General features: G+C 39.4%; 1 protein-coding gene and 1 long non-coding RNA gene across 7 annotated transcripts in view; both read left to right on the top strand.

Annotated features, from left to right (window-relative positions):
- Positions 1-18,711, top strand: part of rarga (retinoic acid receptor gamma a) — a 54,790-nt gene extending 36,079 nt beyond the window's left edge. For 3 of the 6 annotated variants that reach the window (XM_079589086.1, XM_079589087.1, XM_079589088.1), the window contains 8 exons: positions 9,174-9,322; positions 10,154-10,295; positions 11,471-11,530; positions 13,834-13,997; positions 14,879-15,055; positions 15,158-15,362; positions 15,529-15,687; positions 16,532-18,711. In XM_079589086.1, coding sequence (XP_079445212.1) covers positions 9,174-9,322; positions 10,154-10,295; positions 11,471-11,530; positions 13,834-13,997; positions 14,879-15,055; positions 15,158-15,362; positions 15,529-15,687; positions 16,532-16,887 — 1,412 coding nt within the window. In that variant the 3' untranslated portion in view covers positions 16,888-18,711. The remainder of the gene's footprint in view (positions 1-9,173; positions 9,323-10,153; positions 10,296-11,470; positions 11,531-13,833; positions 13,998-14,878; positions 15,056-15,157; positions 15,363-15,528; positions 15,688-16,531) is intronic. The other 3 variants (XM_079589089.1, XM_079589090.1, XM_079589091.1) reach the window with 1 other exon arrangement.
- Positions 18,712-19,891: 1,180 nt separating this feature from the next.
- Positions 19,892-22,844, top strand: part of LOC306985637 — a 37,445-nt gene continuing 34,492 nt past the window's right edge. Inside the window, exons 1-2 of the long non-coding RNA XR_013794836.1 lie at positions 19,892-20,022; positions 20,135-20,234. This is a non-coding gene — a long non-coding RNA (uncharacterized lncRNA). The remainder of the gene's footprint in view (positions 20,023-20,134; positions 20,235-22,844) is intronic.

Raw genomic sequence — 22,844 nt, 5'->3', positions numbered from 1 at the left:
TGATATAAAAAATGGTGACTGATAAGCCTATAATTATTTTAATGCTATGGCCAATAACTGATAAAATATTTTGTCTAAATAAAGGTCATTTTTAAATGCCACAAGTGAAAATCACATCTTTATAGTGTACAGTATCTTTTTTATTTTTGCCAAATATTATAGTGTTATTAAATGATTAGTGAGTGTTAGATGACAACAAAGGTGATCTATATGTAAAAATATGGGAAATGAGCATTCATAATTACATATCCAATGCACAACGTGAGTTTTCAAATGTCGAATATCATAAGACCCACAGTGTCTGTGCTGTCATTTTGTGCTTATATCTTGTATGTCTACACCAATGAATTATGCATAAGGTGTTTCGGTGTGTTTTGATGATTTAAAGGTGGTGCAGTAGCTGTGTGTGGATGGCCGTTGAACCCTGTCTAAGAGGGAGTTGAAGGCAAACCCAAGAGAGGAGGCCTGACGTGGCCGCTGAGATTCCACAGTGTGCCGCTGGAATCCATTTGCTGCTGTAAGGGCAGTTTATAATATCCCGGCAGGGTCAAGGAACTGTAAATAAGAGAGATCCGCCTCGTAGAACAGCAACAATGACTGTTTTGCACTGCTTGAGGGATGGGTGAATTTTAGACCTTGTGTGAAATGTTGAGACAGTGTAATTGGTAGAACCAAAACAAGCTCATGGTTCTGTTTGGTTCAAACAATTAGGGTGAGTTCAACACCTTGTTGTAGATTTCAGGACTACCTCGACGGTCAAGCCACGCCATTGCACAGTCCAAATTTGTCCCACGTTCTATTCAGGAAGCATTGCTAATTAGCTAATCTTTCCTCTTCACTTTCATGGGTCTCTGAGAGACACAAACAAGGCCAGGCATCATGGGATTGAAAACTCTGGGTGAGGCTCGATGGCTGTCATAGTTTGGACATCACCTCCCTTTTGTGTAATGATTTAGTGGATGTTTACTGAGTGCTCCAATGCCTGGTTGGCAGTTTCTCTCTGGGGGCGAGGCGTTGGCAGGATCTTTGTCAGTCTGAAACCATGTGTGAGCTCAGTGTGAGGAGAGAAGTTCTGTTACCAGTGTGTTGTTGACTGACGGCTTGGCTCCGTCGTTACTAGGGCTCACTGTTATGTGAAAATGTTAGCCGAAAATATAGCTCAACAACCCCCCCTCCCCTATGTTTCTCTGCAGAGGTGGCCGTAGAATCTCCCCGTCAGTCAATCATTGGTTTTATCTAAAATGAGAATCAGGTTGTGGGTCTAGCAGCACTGTTGATGAGGTGATGCTTCTCACGAGACATTGATTCTGGTATTGATTCTTGTTTCATTGTTCAATGCTTTTTGATACTTGGAAAATCTGCACATTGTTGTCAAGCCTACAAAGCGATAACAATACTTTCAGACTGATATTATCAGTGGTTTCATGTACTCTTGTTGCTCTTCTCACAAAAAAACATCCTGTTGTACGATGGGTCTAGGGATGGTCAGCTAGTTCACTAACTGAGTTAATCTAGACTTTTTGTTTTTGCTTTGGTATTTTTATCTGCAATGCTTTAAAGGGGAATTAAGACACCTCTGAGATTTTTACATGCTGTGGTTTAGTATGCTGAAACTGTCAGTAGGGTAAAATTCTCTGAGAGAAGTTTCCCTTTTAAATGTATCTGCTTCAAAGCACCATCTCTACTGCCATCAAAGCACCGCTTGAACTACCAATTCACCACCTATGAATATACATTTTAAGACATGTAAAATAATATAAAAACACATTAATGTATTTTACTTTTCTATCTTTTTATACGTGTACTACATGCAGATGGAGGTGAAAGGCCATCCTAAATCAGCCATAAAAGATAAATGGATACAAGAGCTCAAGGATGCTTGTTAGGGCAGACCATCTGTACTTTACCCCCACACATCCATCTTTTTAAACGATCATCTGCTGTCTGAAGACTCAGCGCAGTGTATAGTATGAGCAGAGATGACACCGTCTGTCTGGTGGATGATGTCTATGGCTCGGCTGATCTACGCTCCATTTAGAAAAGCTGTGTTGGCTCTAAATAAAAAGCACATTGTGGTTTAGATTTGTTTCTCAAGGTGACTTCCTTCACGATTACGGGTGAGATCTGTCTGTTGCTCTCCGGGGGTTTCGAGAGGACATCAAACCGCATGCAGTATTGCTCTGAAACTTCGCAATTGCCAGTTTCCACGAAGTGTGCCCATCCACACCCTGACATCTTGGGCAGTCACAGGCGTGCTGCCACACTAAAGTGAAAAATTCCACTCACGTAAGCACACATCATATTGTAATTTCCCCTATAGTCAAAGCAGAAGTTTCTCACAGACTCGCCCTTAGAAAGAACAGAACTGTGCCAGGGTGTTGGACTGATAGTGAAAGAGCCAGTATTTATACACAAGCAACCCTCAGCTACTATGAGCATCGACCACAAATCATTTAGGCAGCAGGAAGCCACAATTCTGTTGGGCCCACTCCTTATGCAAAGCAAAGTTTAGCATTGAGCCTATGCAATTACTACACAAGTTCCTTGCTAATTATGCATCAGGACAATTTGTTGAAACCCAAGCAAGTCCAAAACTTCTGCAGTTTACTCCAAAACTTAATTTTGCAGGATTAAGGTGGCAGTGTTTGTAATTTGGCTGCTTCTACTTTTGTGGTTTCTATTGTTTGGGGAAGGAAGCAATAAGGACCAAACAAGTAGCTCCTTTGCCCCAGTTCTGAGCCGAGAGACACTTCAGGCTGTGACTCAAGCTAAGTTGCCCGTCTTAAAGCAGGTGAGCACAGACAGATGGTGCGAGGAAGTCTTCAAGGACCAGAAGATCAAAGATAATGGTTAGATGAGGCTGTCTCGCTGCCTGTTGGCTTGATCAATGGCTGTGTCCATGGAGGATGCATCCAGCCATTGGAGTGGAGAGGAATTAGAGGAGACACTCTCACTCAGGGGTTGACAGCACAGATGAAGCCTGGTAGGGGTGCTGGAGATTCAGTGGAGTTGCAAATTTGGATGTCTGTACCAGAAATCTGTCTCCTCTGAATCAGGCCTTCATTCCCGGTCTTTGTGCGCTGATTACCCCTCACTGTCTGTTTGGATGGAGTCCTACTAGAGAAATAGGACAAAAGTCTCTCAAATGGTTTACTAAATGGGCTGTGTTTGGAACTAGTCAATAAACTCTTCATTTGTTCTTTTCCAGCACTATTTTGGCTGTATGGTTCTTTACAGATTAAAACAATTTCTAGTAGGTTCTAGTTTCTTTGAGAAAAAACACACACAGAATAGATGGCTTCCTAAAGAACTAGGGAATTAAAAAGGTCTTTATGGAGGATTCCCTATGGCTTTGGGCTATAAAAACCTTTTTGATTCTAATTGAAACTTTTATTTTTAATTAATTAGCTTTTAAGTGGACGCTTTTATCTAGAGCAGCTTACATATTACAAATTACATTTATTATAGAGACAAGCCCCTGGAGCAACCCAAGGTTAAATTACTTGCTCAAGGGCATGATGGATCCAAGTAGAAGATCAATGGAGTTTGTGAGGCTTAAACCAGCAACCTTCTGGTTACCAGACCAGAAAAAAAGACATCTTTGGTATAATAGAGAGACCACTATCTGTGTAAGCCATAGTTGAAAGGGTGTCTGATTGCCTGTAATCCAGGAAGGACTCAAGTGTGGGCGATTGATTCTCTGAGTCCATTGATGTGTGAGCGCCACTCATTCAGGGGTCATTCAGGCCAAATGCTGGCTCACCTTCATCCAGACTTCATCCAGACATGTCTTAAATGCGATCTATGAGATGCTGCCATGTAGGAAGTCAGCATTGAATGCATATTGAGGGTACTTTAAGTTTAAAGGGATAATTCACCCAAAAATCATTGACTAATGTCGGTCCAATTATTTATGGCTTTTTTAAATCTACAGAACACAATCCATACACTGAAATTCAATGGAGTCCCCATTGACTTGAAAAAATTGTTATTCCAGTCATACCTGTTCGGAATGACGTTATGATGAGTAAATGATGACAGACTGTTCATTTTTGAGTGAACCATCCCAGCAAAGAAGGCTGCTCATACCTGCTGCCCTTTTGCTCACCCTGTGTGATGGCGCTGGCCTACAGAAGACCTAATCCTGGCCGACTCAATGACTGAGAATGTTAACTGCATGCATATGTCTTCATGTATGTATTCATGCCTGTGTGCTGGTTATGACATGCGGGTGTAAATTCCTCCAGCCTTGTCCAGTCTGGGGTGCATGTAAATCTTTCTGTCTCTCTTTTTCTGTCTTTCCCTCTGAGCCATCTCTTGGATGGCAGCCCAGTTTTATCACAGGGCTTCCTTTCAGAAAGGGCCTTACTGCAACAGGAAGGACTCCTCCTTTTTTACAGGCCTGGGATATGAAGCACATGAGAGGGAAGGGTAGAGGTAAAAAAGTAGAAAAGGGGAGGAGAGGAGGGGGAGATCAGGTAATGAGCTCACAGACAGCTGTTGACAGCAACTGCTACTGCTCAGCACCTTTAATAAAAGCACACACACAGATACACACACACACACACCTCTCAGCTCCATAACTAACACGTATGTTGTACCGCATCTGTCGTGCAGACATAATTTTTTTAAACTGGCCTCCCTAAGTAATTTTACGAGGTAGGTAAACCCCAAATTAAAGTCTTTTTCAATTTAATTTAGATGAAGATAATTATTTATTATTGGCATTGGCCAGAATTGTATTTTTTATTTTGTCGATATGCGAGGGTGTGGATTTTTTGGTGTTCAAAAATTATATTTTATCCATTAGCATACATGTTTGGAATAATGGAATTATAGTATCTGGAAATTGGTCAAATCTTTGTTTGAATGATTGTTTCTCTCTGTACATAAAAAGTGTCTTTAAAAAAAAGAAAGTCTTGAAGTCAATTTGCCAAGTAAATGGCAATATAGGATCTGGAATTCAATTCTTTGTTTAAATGGCTGTTTCTCTCAATACATCAAACTAAATATCTCTCACTGGAGTATGTGAATTTAGAAATGTCGAAAAACAGCTTGCTGTAAGATAAAGCCTGCAATCAGTGAGAATACATCCAGCGGAAAGAAGCAGTGATGCGGTGGAGAGGAAGGAAATGGAGTTGTGTAGTATAAGGTGGTACGATGACAACAGCATGTGAGGAGGATCTGGGTGATGGCAGGAAGCCGTGGGCAATGAGACACAGAAGCAGAGAAAGAGCCATGGTCGGTTCCCCTCATCAGGAAGTTGGCAGCCAGGAGGACTGTGTGTCCTTGCCCATCAGGCACCGCTCGCAGAGAGGCGGCCCTGCCAGTCAGTCTATCAATCACACCGCTCCAAAAAACCTGGCCAATCTGTGGCCCGTCTGCCGCACTGGCTGCACGCACAACAAAGCAGTCTGTCCACCCAACTCTGCGGTATGGGGTTGTAATTTGAGGCGAAGCAAAATCGTGGAGCTTTCAGTGGAGGGAAGCAGGATTATGTTCTGAGAAATGCAAAGCGAGCGACACGCAAATACACGCCCAACACGCTGAAATACTTAAGAGGAATTGAGACGCAGAGAACTATATTTGCAAATCAAATGGGAGTCTTTAGAGACACTCGTTGGACGGGCGCCCGTGCAGAACTGAACACACACACACACGCTCACATGCCAAGACTAGATTTGGGAACAGTGCTCCACTGAAGATTCAATCACACCCTCAGTCACGTACACAAAATCTGCTCTTCTATTGTGAAAGAATAGTTGTTCCGCAGCCAATGCGTCATATGCGGCTCAGCTAAAAGTAGTGTTGCAACACTTAAAACACATGAGGCTGACACTTGTTATTTTGTGCTTTTTGTATACTAGTGATTGTTAGACTTCTAGACTGAACCAAAATAAAGAAACTCAAGGTCACAGCTCGCTTCCTGTTTCCATGTGGCCAACCTAAGTTGTTTATTGTTACCAAAGTCTTTTTTTTAGGTAATGGATTTGAACCTAGACTACTTTTTTTTGGCAACAATGAAATGTTTATAGTTTGTGTGCATGTGCATCTGCCTGGCATTGCGGGTATTGAACCTTACCCACTAGATCTTAATTGCCCATAATTACATGTAACTAGCCCTAACCCTAACCGCGTAACCCTAACCGTAACTCTATAGTAAGTACATGTAGTTAATTAATATTACTCAGTACTTATTTGAGTAAGTACAATGTAAGTGTCACCTTAAAATAAAGTGTAACCAAGTTTGAAGTTTTTCTACCTTAAAATTTAACATTTAATTTAGTGTTATTTGCTGTTTCTTTTGTGATTGTTTGTGAAGTTGACTGGCAATTTTTGATTTTCTTCACCTAAATATAGATGTTATTGATAATATTTTTCTTAATATTTTTACTTTACTTTATTAATTTAAGAGTTTAAAGTTTTTTTTAAATAAATATAAAATATTTTATTATTTATATTATTTTATTATTATTATGTACTACGGTAAATATTTTAAATGTAACAGTTATTTAAAAAATATTAAATAAATGTATACTTTTAATAATAAAATAAATTATAATTTATATAAATATTTAAATGTGTGTGTACATATTTTGCCAGCATAGGATTATCGTGTGTGTGTGTGTGTGTGTGTGTGTGTGTGTGTGTGTGTGTGTGTGTGTGTGTGTGTGTCTGCTTGTAGATATGGCTGTTTTCCTACCACAGGGGCACTTTGTCTAGGTTGACACTGGGATTAGCATAGGAAGGTCCACCTGGAATACCTATGTTCAGAGGATACAGAAAGACCAGTTCAGGACAGAAACACAATACCAGGCAGGAAATGAACAGCATCTACAGATAACTGCAGTCGGCCTCTACCTGTCCCTCCATCAGCAGCCATCCGCCCTCTGCCTTCGCATTGTGATGCAAATCAAGTCCCTGGCTGGAGAGCTGATAAGGAGGCCTCTCATTTCACAGCGCTTTGTTTCCCTAACAGAGGAGAGCTTAGCAGAGAGGGCCTCCGGGCTGACACAAGAACCCATCCCATTGTGCACCCCGGGAGAAGTGTTGACTGATATTTGGGAAGAGGTGTTAGAGGGAGGGAAAGCGACCGGGGTTTTTTACGGCAGGAACCGTCTCGGGTTGTTGAGAGATCCTGATGGATTTTTATCCCCCTCCCATTCTTTTTTTTTACTCCTAGCTACTCAGACGGTGTCAATCAGTAGCCGTTTCTTCACGCCACATGCAGTTTGCGGTTCTTTTCAGGCGCTTGTCATTACCAGCATATTGCCAGTATTGCTATATAAACAAACGAGTTCACGCTAGTTTCAGGGGAGAGCATCGATCCTGCTGTGCAACATTTACTTCAAAGCATATACTTAGTATTCAAAACACGTATGTGTTGAGATACCATACATGTGGGGGGTATACACCGGAATTATAACGTTAATGTGACCCATTGTGTTTTGATAGCCTTTTTCCATTAGTTCTTCACTCATTGTGATATCAATGCACTAGTTAGTGTCCCCGAAATCATGAAATAACTAAGCTAGATCTTATTCTGATCAAATTCCTCTTGCGCACTTTAAAATTTAGCATTACTTGACATTGCACAATAGTTGGGAAGCAAATGTCATGCACATTGCTAGTTCAAATGCAATTAGCTTTTTTTTACTACTTGATATACCCAGAAAGCTTGTGTATTTCTCATTCTCACTTGAAGAATAAGTGATTTGTTTGTTACCATGGCCATGAACAGAAGGCCCTACTGTATGTGAGCTCGACCTTAAATAGGACTATTCGCCTCTCCTCGTTCACCCCCCTCCACCCTCGTCCCTTTTTCTGTTTTCTATCAAATTCCTCTTTTTATGCCCCCTTTTCTTCTTTTGAAGTCTCCAAACTCTTGTAAAAAGCCAAGCTGGTGGTTTTTGCTGAACCCTGTGGTGGGACGGAGAGGGAGGGGTTGTTAGTTAAGTTTAGGCTTTCCATTGAAGGTAGCTGAAGAAGGTGGGGCAATAAAAGTTAGAAGTTTAGAGCCTCCCTGTTTTTTTATTTTTATTTTTATGATTGGGCCTTTTTTTTTTACTAGCTCAGGCTACAGCTGGTAGTGTGAATGGCAGCCCGAGGTGTCTGAGTCTTAATAAAGACCCCGCCAGCCGGGCTGGGGCCTCCGGTCCATCCATGAGACCACCTTTATAGGCCTAGCTTACGAGCGGGGGCCTCTATTAAAACCTAGCAGGACTGCACTGAGGAATTTAAGGCCGGGAAACGAGAAAAATAGGGTTTTGTGTGTCAAAAGATGGCAAGGGTGAGGGCTGGGGGTTTGAATTTTGACTGACCAAGGGTAAAAGTTGACTAAAAGAAACTGTTTGGCATGTGAAAATGTAGGGGGGGAAAAGTCACGTTAAGTCACCTTTATTTATAAAGCACTTTATACTATACAGATTGTTGAAACCAAATTTGATTCATCTGCAGCTCTACAGAAGACAATAGTATCATCAACCAGCTCAATTTAGTTCAAGTTTGTTCTTGTTGTAGAAAATGTCTTTTAATGATTTGATCTGGTTTGATATCTCAAAGTCATGACTTTCAGTAAGGCTTTTACATCAGAATTAGTGTGACAGTAGTCCGTCCCGCGTGCAAGACCGCAAGCTCAGGGTGGAGTTTTGCCCCCCAGGCAATGTGACAGAGATGAGCTACCTGTCTTATCGGCTCCGCTTATCTGTCGGCTAGTGTTAAACTGTTTGTGTTTTCTTTTCATTCCAATGTCAATCACCAGCCTAATCCCCTAAAATCCTGACCCCCTAAGGACGGGGTAGGCTGGGGGGCGGAACTTGAGGGAGATGAATTCTACAGACATGTTAACTAGATTTGACTTTTTCCCTAGTTGGCAGATGCTTCTTATACAATAACAGATTTAAAAAGCAGTGATGGGTAGCGCCTTGTGTGTTTCTGCTCGGGGGCATCATGAAAAAGGTTTAGCGAGGAATCATGATGGTTTTCAAAGCACTCGTGGGTCTTTGAAATCGGATACGGTTTAAAAGGTTCACGGGAGAATCTTTTCTTCTCTCCATGTGGCGTTTAATATCTCCCTCTCATTAAATCCTCCTGTGTTGTGTAAATAGTGTGAAGTGATGTGATTAAGCGAAGCGTCTGATGTTTTCTTTTCTCTCCTGTTGATCTCTCTTCAGCGGTGGAGACCCAGAGCACCAGTTCGGAGGAGATGGTTCCCAGCTCCCCTTCTCCACCACCTCCGCCTCGTGTTTACAAGCCCTGCTTCGTCTGCCAGGACAAGTCTTCTGGGTACCACTACGGTGTCAGTTCTTGCGAGGGTTGCAAGGTAAACAGCAGAACTCCCATCGCCCGTGGCCTGGCAAATCTCATGTTTTTCATGAGTCTGTTAGACACTTTGTCTTGATGTTTGGCAAAAATGTGACAAATACTTAAATACTAAAAAAAAGTATTTTCGCACGTATCAACAGCAAGAAACTAAGACTGATTGAGGAACTTGTAGTGCAAGGAGAAAAAATGCTTATGAAAACACAAAATGTCACTTGAAAAGGATACAGTTGTGCAGTGTCAGCATAATGTGAACAGTAATGTGATGTAATGTGATGTAATATGAGAAATGTGAACAGTACATTAAAGCAATGAGAGGCAATGCAATAGTCATTTTTACTATGTTTAAATTATAGAATATGTGTTGTACTAATTACCACGGTGTTGAAATACAACTAAGTATTTAAGCAGCTTATTGCTTTTAAATGTAATAAAATTATGTGTTCAAAAAAGTTTCTCAAGACCTATTTTAGTTAAAAGTTCAAAAACTTTTGACTTGACACGACATCTTATCAAAACATTGAAAAAAACAAAAACGTCAAGCACATATTTACATACAAAAACAATTTAACGGAAGCAATAACACATTCTGTGTGAACAGGCCCACTTGGTTTCATTAACCCAATGGTAAGCTGTTTGCAGCAAGTAATGATACATTTTTGACCATTTATATAACAAAAGCAATATTACGTCAATAGCATAAGACAGATCTGGATCAGCAACTTTTGAACTGACAGCTTGTGTAAGAGAAATGATAGGAGAGGAAAGGTGGTTGACCTACTCTTCAGCTAACCTACTAACACTCTCTCTCTCTCTTGGATGTCTGTTGTAGGGTTTCTTCCGTCGCAGTATTCAGAAGAACATGGTGTACACCTGCCACCGTGACAAGAACTGCCAGATAAACAAGGTCACACGCAACCGTTGCCAGTACTGCCGGCTGCAGAAGTGCTTCGAAGTTGGCATGTCTAAGGAAGGTGAGTGTTCAGGCGTCTGCCAAGCACGTGAGCTTATTGGTCTTCGGCCAAGACCCACATACACAAACACAAATATAGAGATGGGACAGGAGACAGATGGGGACACGCTTATATAGGCTAGACATACAACCTAGAGACACACAGACAAATTTAGAGTCATGAGACTTGAGACCCGGAGCACTGGCATAAACAAACTGTAGATGACTGTAAACTGCCAGTTGAGACACTTGAAGACACAAAAGAGAAATAAAAGTTCAAACGTAAACCAATAAAGCTGGTTAGCATAGAGGTTAGAGCTCAACATGAATGTTCACTTCACAAATGGGTTTCGTGTCTGCAATTTCACCCACATCAATCCATCCACGGTAGGTGTGATTTCTTTGGTAGCCTTTCCTCTAGTCACTTTATTACTTGGCACTAACAGATTTGTGTTGTAACAAAGACAATAGCCCGAGGTTGAAAGAGCAAGTCTGGGGCATGTGTTTGTTCATTTGCCAGGGTCACGGCGATGATGTCACGAGGAGAGTGGCACATTGGCCCTCTATGTGTCCACTGGGACATGTATGTGTGCGTTTATATGTATGGGATGTGTGTAGGGGCCGGGATCACATTGTGCTTTTGCTATTACTGGATATCCTGAGAGGAAGGAAAGAATGGGAGGGAGGGGGGGTGCGAGAGAGAGAGGGGAGGGGGTTTAGGGTTGGCAGGGCTGCTCTCCCTTGGGTCAAACTCACCAAAACACCCACAGTGTCCGATCTGAGGTCAGTTTCCATGAATTAGTGATTACGTTTAGGATTCGGTATCCTAATCTGGAGAGATGCGATAACACAACAAGGCCCTGTCCCAAATGGCACCCTAAGCACTCGCGGTCTTCCTTCGAGTCTGCACTTTAGTAACGTAACGCCGCTTTGACTGTCGGGAAGAAGTCTGCAGAGGAGCTCGCATCAAAAGTGTGCATCGAGGGCGCATATCGCCTGCAAAGAAGGCGCTCGCGAGCACCCTTCTGAAACCTAAAATGACAAACGGGACACCCTAAGGTCTCATGGACTTAACGGACACGCGCACGCGGCAGACATTTTAAGTCCACAAGACCGAAAGTGCATATGAAGTGTGCAGTTTGGGACAAGGCTCAAGTGATAAATGCTATCTAAGTTAAACTGAGTTTGTTCTAACAGGTGACAAGATGAATCTTACAAAACCTGTCAAGAACATCACCTCAAAATCAATGGAAAAAAGTAAATTATATTTTACATAAATTTTATACAATGAAAGTATATTTTTTGTAAATATATGAGCCTATTTTAATGGAATTTTTATGACAAGGAATCACATTTTCTGTTGCAATTATGTATTTTACGTCTATGTTATTTACAGTTGTGGTCAGACATATTGACACGCTTGGTAAATATGATCAAAGAAGGTGATCATAAAAAAAAGTTTTTTATCCTTTTGATCTAAAAGGTTTCACAAAAATCGAACCTTTCATTGAAGTAAAAAAAAAAAAAAGTGTGAGAAATTCACATTATGAAAAAAAAAAAAAAAAAAAGTATACACAATGGCCACAATTATTGGTACCCCTAGAAATGTTTATGTGTAAAATATCTCTAAAGTGTATTCCCATTCATATTTATGAATATTTTTTTTGCACACCAGGGTGACTAAGAACATGAAATTACACAGGCACAGCCATGACTTTCTGATTCACAGGAATCTAAATGAGGAAACACAAAGGCCAAATCATCCCTTTATCATCCATCACTATGAGAAAATCCAAAGAATAGAGTTGTGATGTGCAGCAAAAGATTGCTGAGATTGTGATATATTTCACAAAATATAAAGTGACTGTATAAAAATAGCTAAAGCATTGAAAATTCCCATTTCATCCCATCAGGGTGATAATTAAGTTAGATAAAAAAGTTCCAATAAATAGAAAACATTATGAAAGAGGAAGAGGAAGAGGAAGTGTGTCTATATCGTCACGGTGAGGAGGAAAGTTTGAGTGGCCAAAGACTCCAATGATCACAGATAGAGAATTGAAGAAAATATAATATTTTATATTATAAAATTAAATTATTTATATTTATAAAAAAATATAATCTTGGGGTCAGAAATCCTAAATAATAATAATAATTATAAATAAATAAATAATTCAAACAGCACCTAATCACCACGAGTTGTTTGGGAGGGTTTCAAGAAAAATCCTCTGCTCTCATCCAAAAACAAACTCCAGCATATTCCGTTGTCAGGCACGACTGAAACTTCAAAGGGGACTGGATTCTATGGTCAGATGAAACAAAACAAAAAAAGCCCTTTTTGGCAGCAAACCCACCAGATGGATTTGATGCACACAAGGATAAAAAAGTACCCCATACCCACGGTTGGATAGTTAATGGTGTGGGACAATGTTTCTGCCGGAGGTCCTGTACATTTAGTTCAGATACAAGGAATCATGGATTCTATCAAATTCCAACAGACAAATAACTGACAAATAAAAAAAACTGATGGCCACTTATAGAAATCTTATAATGGGCTGTGGTTGGATCCTCCATCTGGACAATGATCCAATACAAACATCAAAATCAACACAGAAATGTGTCACTGAGCACAAAATGAAACTTCTGCCATGACCATCATCCCAGTCCCCTGCCCTGAACCCTATAGAAAATGAGTCAGTGAACTGGAGAGAAGAAGCACCAACATGGATCTGGGAATCTGAAGGATCTGGAGAGATTCTGTATGGAGGAATGGTCTCTGATCTCTTGTCAGTTGTTCTCCAAACTCCTCAGGCATTATAGGAGAAAACGCAGAGGTGTTATCTTGGAAAAAGGAGGTTGCAAAAAGTATTAAATAAAAGGGTGCCATTGATTGTGGCCAATGTGCATTAGAGAAAAACATTTATTTCATAATGAGACCCCCCCTCTCATTTTCAATTGTTGTGCTTCAATGAAAGGTTAGATTTCTGTGATATATTTTTTTTAATGAGAGTTTAGATGAATTAACAATGCAGATTTATTTTCACAGGCCTCTTTGTTCAAATTTACCAAGGGTACCAATAATTCTGACCAAGACTGTATGTCATGTTGGTTTTTGTTGTAATTAATTTATGATTTATATACATGATTTAAAATAGTCATTGTACAGTATTAAAAAAAAAATGTAATGAAAGGCACAGTAGCTTATAGAATAAAAAAGTAATATGTATTTTATTTTACTTTTAGTGTGAAATGTAAATTGGACATGTTTTCATTAGAGTCAGCCAACAATACTTTTTTTTTTTTTTTTTGGTCAGTACCTGGTTAGCAAAACCAAGTTTAAAATCCTGCTCCTCAATTGAATATTAAGCAATTTGTTGCAGTGTGCCTGGTTAGACATTCTGAGGAATTAAACCTGATTAAATCATTATGTTTTTTTCTGGCACATCTCTTTGTAAAGTTTCACTAGGTTGCACATCCAAGTGCAAATATCATAGTTTGGTGTGTTTGTGAGTAAACCTGACTCACTGTAGAAGTATTAAGGAGCCTCTCTTTGTGACTTTCAGCTGTGCGCAATGATCGAAATAAGAAGAAGAAGGACGTGAAGGATGAGGTCGTTCCGCCAGAGAGCTACGAGCTGAGTGGGGAACTGGAGGAACTGGTCAACAAAGTGAGCAAAGCACATCAAGAGACCTTCCCTTCACTCGGCCAGCTGGGAAAATACACCACAGTGAGTGTTTTCTGAAAATGAGCGAATCTGTCAGCAATGGAATGTGGAATTTATTTATAGCGGTGTAAACTGACCATGTCAGATGTAGTGTGATAAACATGTTCCTTTATTGAAAACATCATTTAAAGGAACAGTGCACCCAAAAGATAAAAATGGTCATTTACTCAATCAACCTTATATTGTTCCAAACATTTTCTGTGAAATTCTTTCTGAAGGATTTTCTGGAAAGTCTTTAATTATAATTCATGTAAATAAGCACTGGGCCCATCAAGCTCCAAAAAATTAATAAATAAATAAAATAGAACCATAAAACTATCATAAAAGTGGGCCATATAACTCATGTGCTGTATTCCACGTATTTTAAAGTTATAAAGTGTGAGGAACAGATAGAAATGTTCCATGGGAGAATAAGTCAAATGGTTTTGGAATGACATGAGAATGAGTATATGATTCTTTTTTAATAAAGTCGGCATGAAATGGAAGTTGCGACAGTCTTTTTCTCTATTGTGACATATATCTGAATGTAATGGCTTCCTGAACAAGAAAATAAATGTAGGGCGGGACTTGATTTTGTACATTGGGAGCAGATTAGATTGTTGTGGTTTGCTATTGGTGGATCTCATGTGAGTGACAGGTTATCCCGCCCTCGTACCAGTAAACACGGCATCAGAGAAGAGATGTTGCTGCAAGAGGGAGGGGAAGTTATTTTTTAAAGATAATGAGGGCACATGAATTAAAACTATTTTTATCTACACAAACAAATCATAAGTAATGCAGTATTCCATAAAAAAAAATAAGAATAGTCAGTTTTGATTCCATGGTGACATCAAAATACTCATGCATAAATAGATTAACTTCCTATTCTAATTTTTTTTCATCAGAACTCAAGCTCAGACCACCGGGTTCAGCTGGACTTGGGCCTATGGGACAAATTCAGTGAGCTTTCAACCAAGTGCATCATTAAAATCGTGGAATTTGCCAAACGCCTTCCGGGCTTCACCACCCTGACCATCGCAGATCAGATCACCCTCCTTAAATCAGCTTGCTTGGACATTCTAGTATGTGTGCCCTCCTTAAAGAAACTCACCTTGATGCAGACCATGCATTTACAATATCACATTCACATAATATTTGACCTCATATATGCCTGTCTCTTGTAGATGCTGCGAATCTGTACACGATACACACCGGACCAGGACACAATGACCTTTTCAGATGGACTGACCCTCAACCGGACTCAGATGCATAATGCTGGCTTCGGCCCGCTCACCGACCTGGTGTTTGCCTTCGCTGGTCAGCTTCTGCCCCTTGAGATGGATGATACAGAAACTGGCCTCCTCAGCGCCATCTGCCTCATTTGTGGAGGTATTACACAATGCAATTTTGTTGTAACACTGGTGCCATCTAGTTGAAGCAACAGGAAAAGGGTACTCATTCTAACAAAAATTTAGTTTGTATACAGAATTAGTTTTAAGCACCTAAAAAATGTATGGGGGCACTACTATACTGATATTAACCTCTTTCTCTGTAGACCGGATGGATCTTGAGGAGCCTGAGCGTGTAGATCGTCTGCAGGAGCCCCTGCTGGAGGCTCTGAAGATCTATGCACGCCGCCGCCGACCCAACAAACCCTACATGTTCCCTCGGATGTTGATGAAGATCACTGATCTACGTGGCATCAGCACCAAGGGTCAGTTTTCTAGCCCAAAAAATAGCATTACTAGATGTAAACCTTAATGAAAATCAAAGGCTGCTTTTTCAATTAAATAGTGAACTTACGGCATATTCATACCAAGAGTGCCAACAGTAATGACAGTGGTTTTGCACCCCAATGGTGTTCACACAGAGGGCAACGCAAATATGTAGAAAAGTTTGCATATTCAAAAGCAAAATGCACTTGGTCAGGCTCATTCACATGCTTCAATGCTAGATTTGACTTGCCTCAATGCAAAATACAACTCATTTGACAATACTGATGTCAGAATACTCATGGTTTAATGGCAAATACACTGCTAATAAAGTAACAGATTGTTACTCTTATGGAATGGAACAATGGAAGTAAAATAGTATCCAATATACATAATATATATGTACACTATCGCTCAAATAATTTTCTGATTTGGCTTTTTATCTTTTGTCAAATCAACTTCGATTACTAATGTGTGAAGATAACAAACTATTTTGAGTTTATTAAACCATTCTTCTTCATTGTATTAACTCAAATTTTTAATTACAACGAACTCAAAATTTTAAGGCAACAAGGTAACTTGATTTTTTAAGTTAAACCAACATTTTTTTTTACAGTGTATGTAAATATCATAGATCAAAGAATAAAAATCAACTTACATTGTGGGGGGAAAAGTAGTTTTTGCACCTTATGGGGTCCAAAGTAAATCAATGAAAATTGTCGACCAAAAAATGGTGTGAAAATCAGTTTGAATAGGCTTTCACACTCTGCTTTTTGCACTCGCTACCTTATTTCTTACTATTATGTAGATGACACCATTCTGACAAGAACTGTTTGTGTACAACAGGAGCAGAAAGGGCCATAACTCTGAAGATGGAGATCCCAGGCCCCATGCCTCCTCTCATCCGAGAGATGCTGGAAAACCCGGAGGCCTTCGAGGATCAGACCGAGTCCACAGAGAAGAAACCGGAGCCCGAACCACCCGCTCCTCCACCCGCCCTGCTCACTATGAAGAAAGAGCAGGAGGACGAAGACGACAGCTGGGCCACAGAGAACGGCAGCGAGCCTTCACCGGAGGAGGAGGACGACGATGACGACGATGGGGAGGAGGAGAGGGGCACAGACAGCGACGGAGAGGCCTGGGCCGGCCAGGAACCCAATGTGGATGTGTCCAGAAAGAGTCATGGAGGAAGAGCTCAATGAGGAAGCTTTCTCGTTCCAGGGCAAACGCAGAGCCTTACCTGTACAGACACTCCAAACTCAGGCCACACGGTCAACGATGAGAGACATTAGTGAGTCGATTTGAGGAAACTCACATAAAAAAACCTCTTCTCAGGACCTCTCCCGCAGAACGAGAGGGAAGGCGAAAGACAAAACAACTGGCTTTTCAGACTGCCGCTTTTATAAAACTTGTTTGTTTGCTTTGAAAAGGAGAAGCCAAATGGACGTATACCATTAACAGCTGACTTTCAACGGGTTCAAAACAAGTTCTTTCAAAAGAAAATACAGGATGGAAACTGAAAATGCTTATCCTTTGTTCTGTTGTTGTTGATGTTGTTGTTATTGATGATGATGCTTTCGAATATCATTTTGACTTTTTCAGCCTTGAGATAGTTTGTTCTCTTTACATTTTATGAATAAGCCCATACATATCTATATATACCTTCATATATTTTTTGTTTGTCCTGTATTCTATTTTCTTAGTTATGTTTTGTTTGGATAGCTTTCCTGGGCAGACCTACAGAAAGATAATCGGATTGCTATAACTGGCAGACCTCTGCTGAGTCTTTATCCAGCTGCTTGGTTGGGTTCTTGGGCACTTTGGCTCAGCGTTAGATGTCATTGATAATCAGTTCAGTGGCCGGGTTTCTCCCGTCGAATGATCCGTGTTTTTAGGGGAATGCCATTACGTATCGGCTTTCATTACGTCATATGATTCGCTGCCAACTGAATGGTGTGTCTGTGCCAAAGTTTGCAGCTTGTTAGGGTTCAACTCCTGTCAGGGAGCCCATTTCCACATGTCCATTACCTTCAAGTCTCTGCATCATGCACATGATGTCATACTGGACCGGTTTCACTCAGAGCGGTCAGGCTGAAGTTAAGCAGCACTCGAGTCAAATGAAAAAACGGCGAGCGCAATGCTGCACGTGTCATCGCGGGATTTGACCTCATCGGCCTAGACGATAATTCAGGATAGCTACACAAATGCATCTGGACGATTTTCCGAATCTCATGTATCATGATGAAATGCATACCTGTACTAACACACACACACACACACTTGAAAAGCATGCTTGTTGTACTACATATATTCAGAACTCTTGCTATAAAAAAAGAAAGAACATGAAATTCAGACTCAGGGCATCTCTGTAAGGACCAAACGCTTACTGTCTGGCGACAGCCTAGAAACAGGCAATATTTATGTGTTAGGTTATAGAAATCCCGCCGTGTCACCATGAACTGAAATAATTCTGTGTATCTTACACAGTCAATGCAGAACTTTCATCTTCATTTTAGAAATAGATTTGGTGGGTTTTTCTTTTTCTAATTTTATCTAATATTTTAGTCCATTTTATTGCCAAAAACACACAGTATGCAATTTGGTGGTCGTGTGCCACTGAACATTAAAAGGTATCAGTCTCAGTCAAGCAATACGACTATGACCAGAACTCAGCTGTGTGTGTGTGTGTGCGTGCGTGCGTGCGTGCGGCGCGTGTGTTTGTGTGTTGAATGTGAGGATGGCTGCACTCAATAAGCTGTAGTGTAGTACATTGTTAAATGAATGTCATCACGCTGGTGCTGTCAGAGAGTGTGTGAGCTGTCATACTGACCTCTTCTCCTTCAGAGTTGCGCCACAGCCACACGTATAGCAAGCGGAATGTTGAGATTAACTCTTTGTCATATTTTTCTTGTTCTCTCAACTTGGCTAATGTATTGTCAGTCCTTTGTTCGTGTTCAACAAATTGTTATATAAAAAGCCATATAAACAATATGAGGCACAATAAACTTTTTTTTTGAGAAACTCTCTTTCGCTCTCTCCTTGTCATTCATTTACAGTGAGCTACTTTAATTCATCTAGTATACACTATAGGAATAGTTCAGCCAAATATAAAAATTCTGTCTTCATTTACTGACAAGCATGCGCTTTCACTGCCATTGACATACGTGAATCTCAAAAAGATATTTGACCCCAAAATCCACATTAAATGGCCTGTGATTCTCATTAATGTTATAAGTAATGTAAATATGTTTAACTGTATTATGTGTAATAGAAACATTTTAATTAGCTTCAATTTATGCCAATATTTTGTATTACAAAATATAACTATGATGTATATAATACAATTTAATGTTCACGTGAATATTTTTGAACATTTTCAGAAAAGTTATATTTTATTTTATAAAATAATATTTTGATCTATGAATACCTGAACATGCATTATTTCTTTCAAAAGAAAGAACACACATTCTGCTTTAAAAAAAAACTCGATTTATTCTAGCTTTATACAATACATTTTTTATCAACTTGAATGTGGGTAAGTTTAATTTAAAAAAAGCAATATTTTGAGCTAAAAGCTGAGAAAATATAGTTTTTTTTTGTCAAAGACTACATGGAGTACATCGAGTCCAACAACACCCCCAAAGCTTGCACAGTCCCGTAGATCGTCCTGGGTTGACATTTCATTCGGTAACATCAGGCAGTTTAGAAATGCTGTTTATAATGTTGACAATTAAGTTTATATATATATATATCATATATGCATCTGCTTATGCACCTTATTTATTGTTTACGCTTACATGTGCTGCTATCACTTGTTTCTGCTTCTTTTTTCTTGAGTAGCCTAATAGCGCCCCCTTAAAGTATAACAGTGAAAACACAAATACAATTTACATTTAAATGTAGCCTATATTTAAAAAGTATTACTAGTCTGTAAATACACTTTTTAAACATACATACAAAAGTTTTAAAAGGACTTTTAATTCAACTTGCCGCCAACTAACAGCCGTGTAGTAGTGACTGCAGTCAGGAAGGACGACCGAGGCTTGCTTGTGTGAACTGATTCAAAATATTTTAATCAATAGAATTTATCTACTCTCAATTCCAAATTTGCATATATTATCTATGTAAAATAATATCACAGTGCAAAACTGGTTTCATGTAAGCAAAATGTGTGGTGAAATTAATCTAAGCCATTTATCTGACGGGTCTGAAAATCCGTTAATGACGTCAATCAGCTACGCGTCATCATGCATCAAGTTTGAAAGCGGGGAAGAAGATCCTGAAACAAAGCTGCAGCCAATGGAAGATTTTGAGTGTGAATAACGACTAAAATTTCGGTTTGTACTTTTCACACAGTACTATAATTATATTTAGAAGATTTGAAATATAGTGGCTTAATCGTATGGAGAAGTATATTCATTATTATGTTATGTTTTTCAAACTTGACAGCGATGGCCAGGCCCCGGTCACGCTGTTCTACGGAGGAAAAGGGAAAAGCAGCTTATTTTGCGTTTTCCAGTAAATTATACTCGCCTTGAACGACACGAGGGTGAGTAAACGATGGCCGAATTTTAGCTGACATTATTCACAGTGAGACAAGGTGTGTGAAACATGAGGAAAGAAACAAATCCGCAAGCAGTTAATTCATCCAACAGAGGGCGATCGCGCACCACAGATTTGCTCTAATGACCCTGCTGGCTAGAGAACTGTAATTTATCAAACGCTAACCACACACAAACACTACTGAGACCAAAACTAATGGATCCTGCCAGTGTGCCCTCATTTGTCTGCATGTGTCATGCAGTAATTATCCGAGGACAAAGAAACATCCTCGCATTACTCATACAGGACCATTAAAGACTTAGACACGAGACAGAATGGGCAGAGGTTATTGTGAAAATGTAGTTTCATTAAGAAGAAATAATTTAATCTTTTAGATAATTATGTGATAATTAAAAAGAAATATATAACATGTTAAATATTTTTAATTGGTTACATTAGCCTGAAATATCGTGAAAATAATGTTGTCTTTTTTTACCAGCCATAAGTAATCATGGATAGCATATTTCATTGTATTTATTTAATAATATGTATCATATTATAATACCAAGCAAAATTGTAATTTATTCAGGTGTATCTGTAAGTGATTACCTGAATGATGGAGATCATAGACATATGACCACACCCTTTTTAAGCATGCTTTTATATTCTCAAAGTCCATATGGATGTATTCATGTATTTGAATTAATTCATGGACACAGTACTTGAGGGATTCGGACTTGACCACTTTATTTGTAAAGAGCACAAAGGGGCTCACAATATACAAATCTATTTATTCATAGCTCAAGGGTATTGTAGTAAACAGGGCTATGGTACTCTTAATTAAAAGATTACTATAATTAAGTTTCATTAAAAGGATCAATAAACTAGGGCTAAGATTAAAAACAAGGCCCATGCATTATACACTGGTTTACAAGGACCCCATATATCCAATCCCAATGAGATGTTGCCATGGGAACACAAGGCAGATAGGCTGAGGTGATGGATTTAAAGAGGCAGGACATGTTTTTCTATCCATGGCAAATATGCTCTGCTTCCTGTGGTGTTCAGTGCATAGTGCTGAGAGTAATGAGAGTTAAATGAAGGAGAAAAGAGCAATAATGAATGGAGAGAGCAATGTCTAGGCTGCAGTTGTTCAAATTACAAAAACAACAAAGAAGGCACATGTGGAGAGATTCATCCATTCATTCTGATTAAAGCCATTTAAATGGTTATCAATGAAACCCTTTAAAAAATAAACATAACTGATTTTTTTTTTAGTGGAGTTGTGTATGGCTTGGCAAAACCTGCTGCCATGGAGTTTGCGAGGATGAATTATGGTTGATTGTTGCCCTCTTTTGTCTCCCCTGTACAATAAAATTCACCCTAGTGTTAAAAATAATTGCATTTTCACATTTCACAACAACTGCAACTTGAAATCTGTGAATTTATTTCTTATTTATGACTTTAAATCTCAACATTTTATGCTTGAATACAAAGAATTACAGCTTTACCGTCTCATAATTCCAGCTTTATATTTTGCAAATGTGACTAGTGTAGTGGCTGATAAAAACTGAATTTATGTTGGTCTACAAAATCATACTGTAGTAATTGTGAGATGCTAATCAATGTGCAAATGATAAGAAAGTACGTTGCACAAATAAGAAGTGAAGTATTCATTTTGAGAAAAAGTCACAATTACACAATTGTATGTGTGCTTTATATATTTATAATATATTATAATAGTGACAAAAACACAGACTTGTATCAAACCATCAAAGCTGCTATAATAAGGTGTAAAAATAACATTTGCATTGTGAAAACAATCAATGGCATTCATTGAGCAATGTCAGTTTTATGTTTGCAGTATATTGTTGTTTCTCTCAGCTCGAGGATCCAGGCAGTCACAGTAGGTGGTTGTGAGGGTGTTGCTATGCAATTGCTAAGGTATTCAGAATAGTTTTTAGCTCAACGCTAGGATCATCTAGTTGGTCGTTAGGTGGCTGCTCATTGATCCACCGCTAAGTCTATCTATATTAAGTAGCCTATACTCTGCTCATTTAGGGCTTTTCACACTTGAAATAGTTAGGCTAACCCTGGTTCATTGTAAACAACAGGTAAACGAAAGCCTGTTTTATCTTGATTCACGTTTCACACTGCTCATAATTTACCCGGAGTTAACAATTAATTCTGGGTATTCATAAGCTGATGTTTCACACTGTACATTCCTAAACCCTGGATTAACGTCTGTATTTGCATATCCGCGGTGCCAGTGTCACTGACTGGACAAGCGCAGCAAGTGACCTGTTTACTTAAAGGCTCTAATATTGCGCGTCCTCATATTACACATTGCTGGTGACTGACTGTAATATCAACTTTTATACTCTTAACTATAAAAGGTAAGAATGAAATGGTCTCTCCTTCACTCCAATTGTCACGGTTTCCATCACCGTTTGACATTTTTCCTATCATATGCAGAAACGACTGTTTATATCGCGCAGTGTTTCCGTGACTGCCCAAAGCATACGATTGGTTGTCGGTTGCTAAGCATCTAATTGTAACATTCTAACACCTCATCTTTTCACAGTGTACAAGTTTGGCACCGCAATGCGGAGTTAAC

Source organism: Phoxinus phoxinus (genome assembly GCF_949152265.1).
Source record: "Phoxinus phoxinus genome assembly, chromosome: 18".
Lineage (NCBI taxonomy): Eukaryota > Metazoa > Chordata > Actinopteri > Cypriniformes > Leuciscidae > Phoxinus > Phoxinus phoxinus.
Note: the sequence above shows the minus strand (reverse complement) of the source record. Positions and strands in the feature narration are given on the sequence as shown.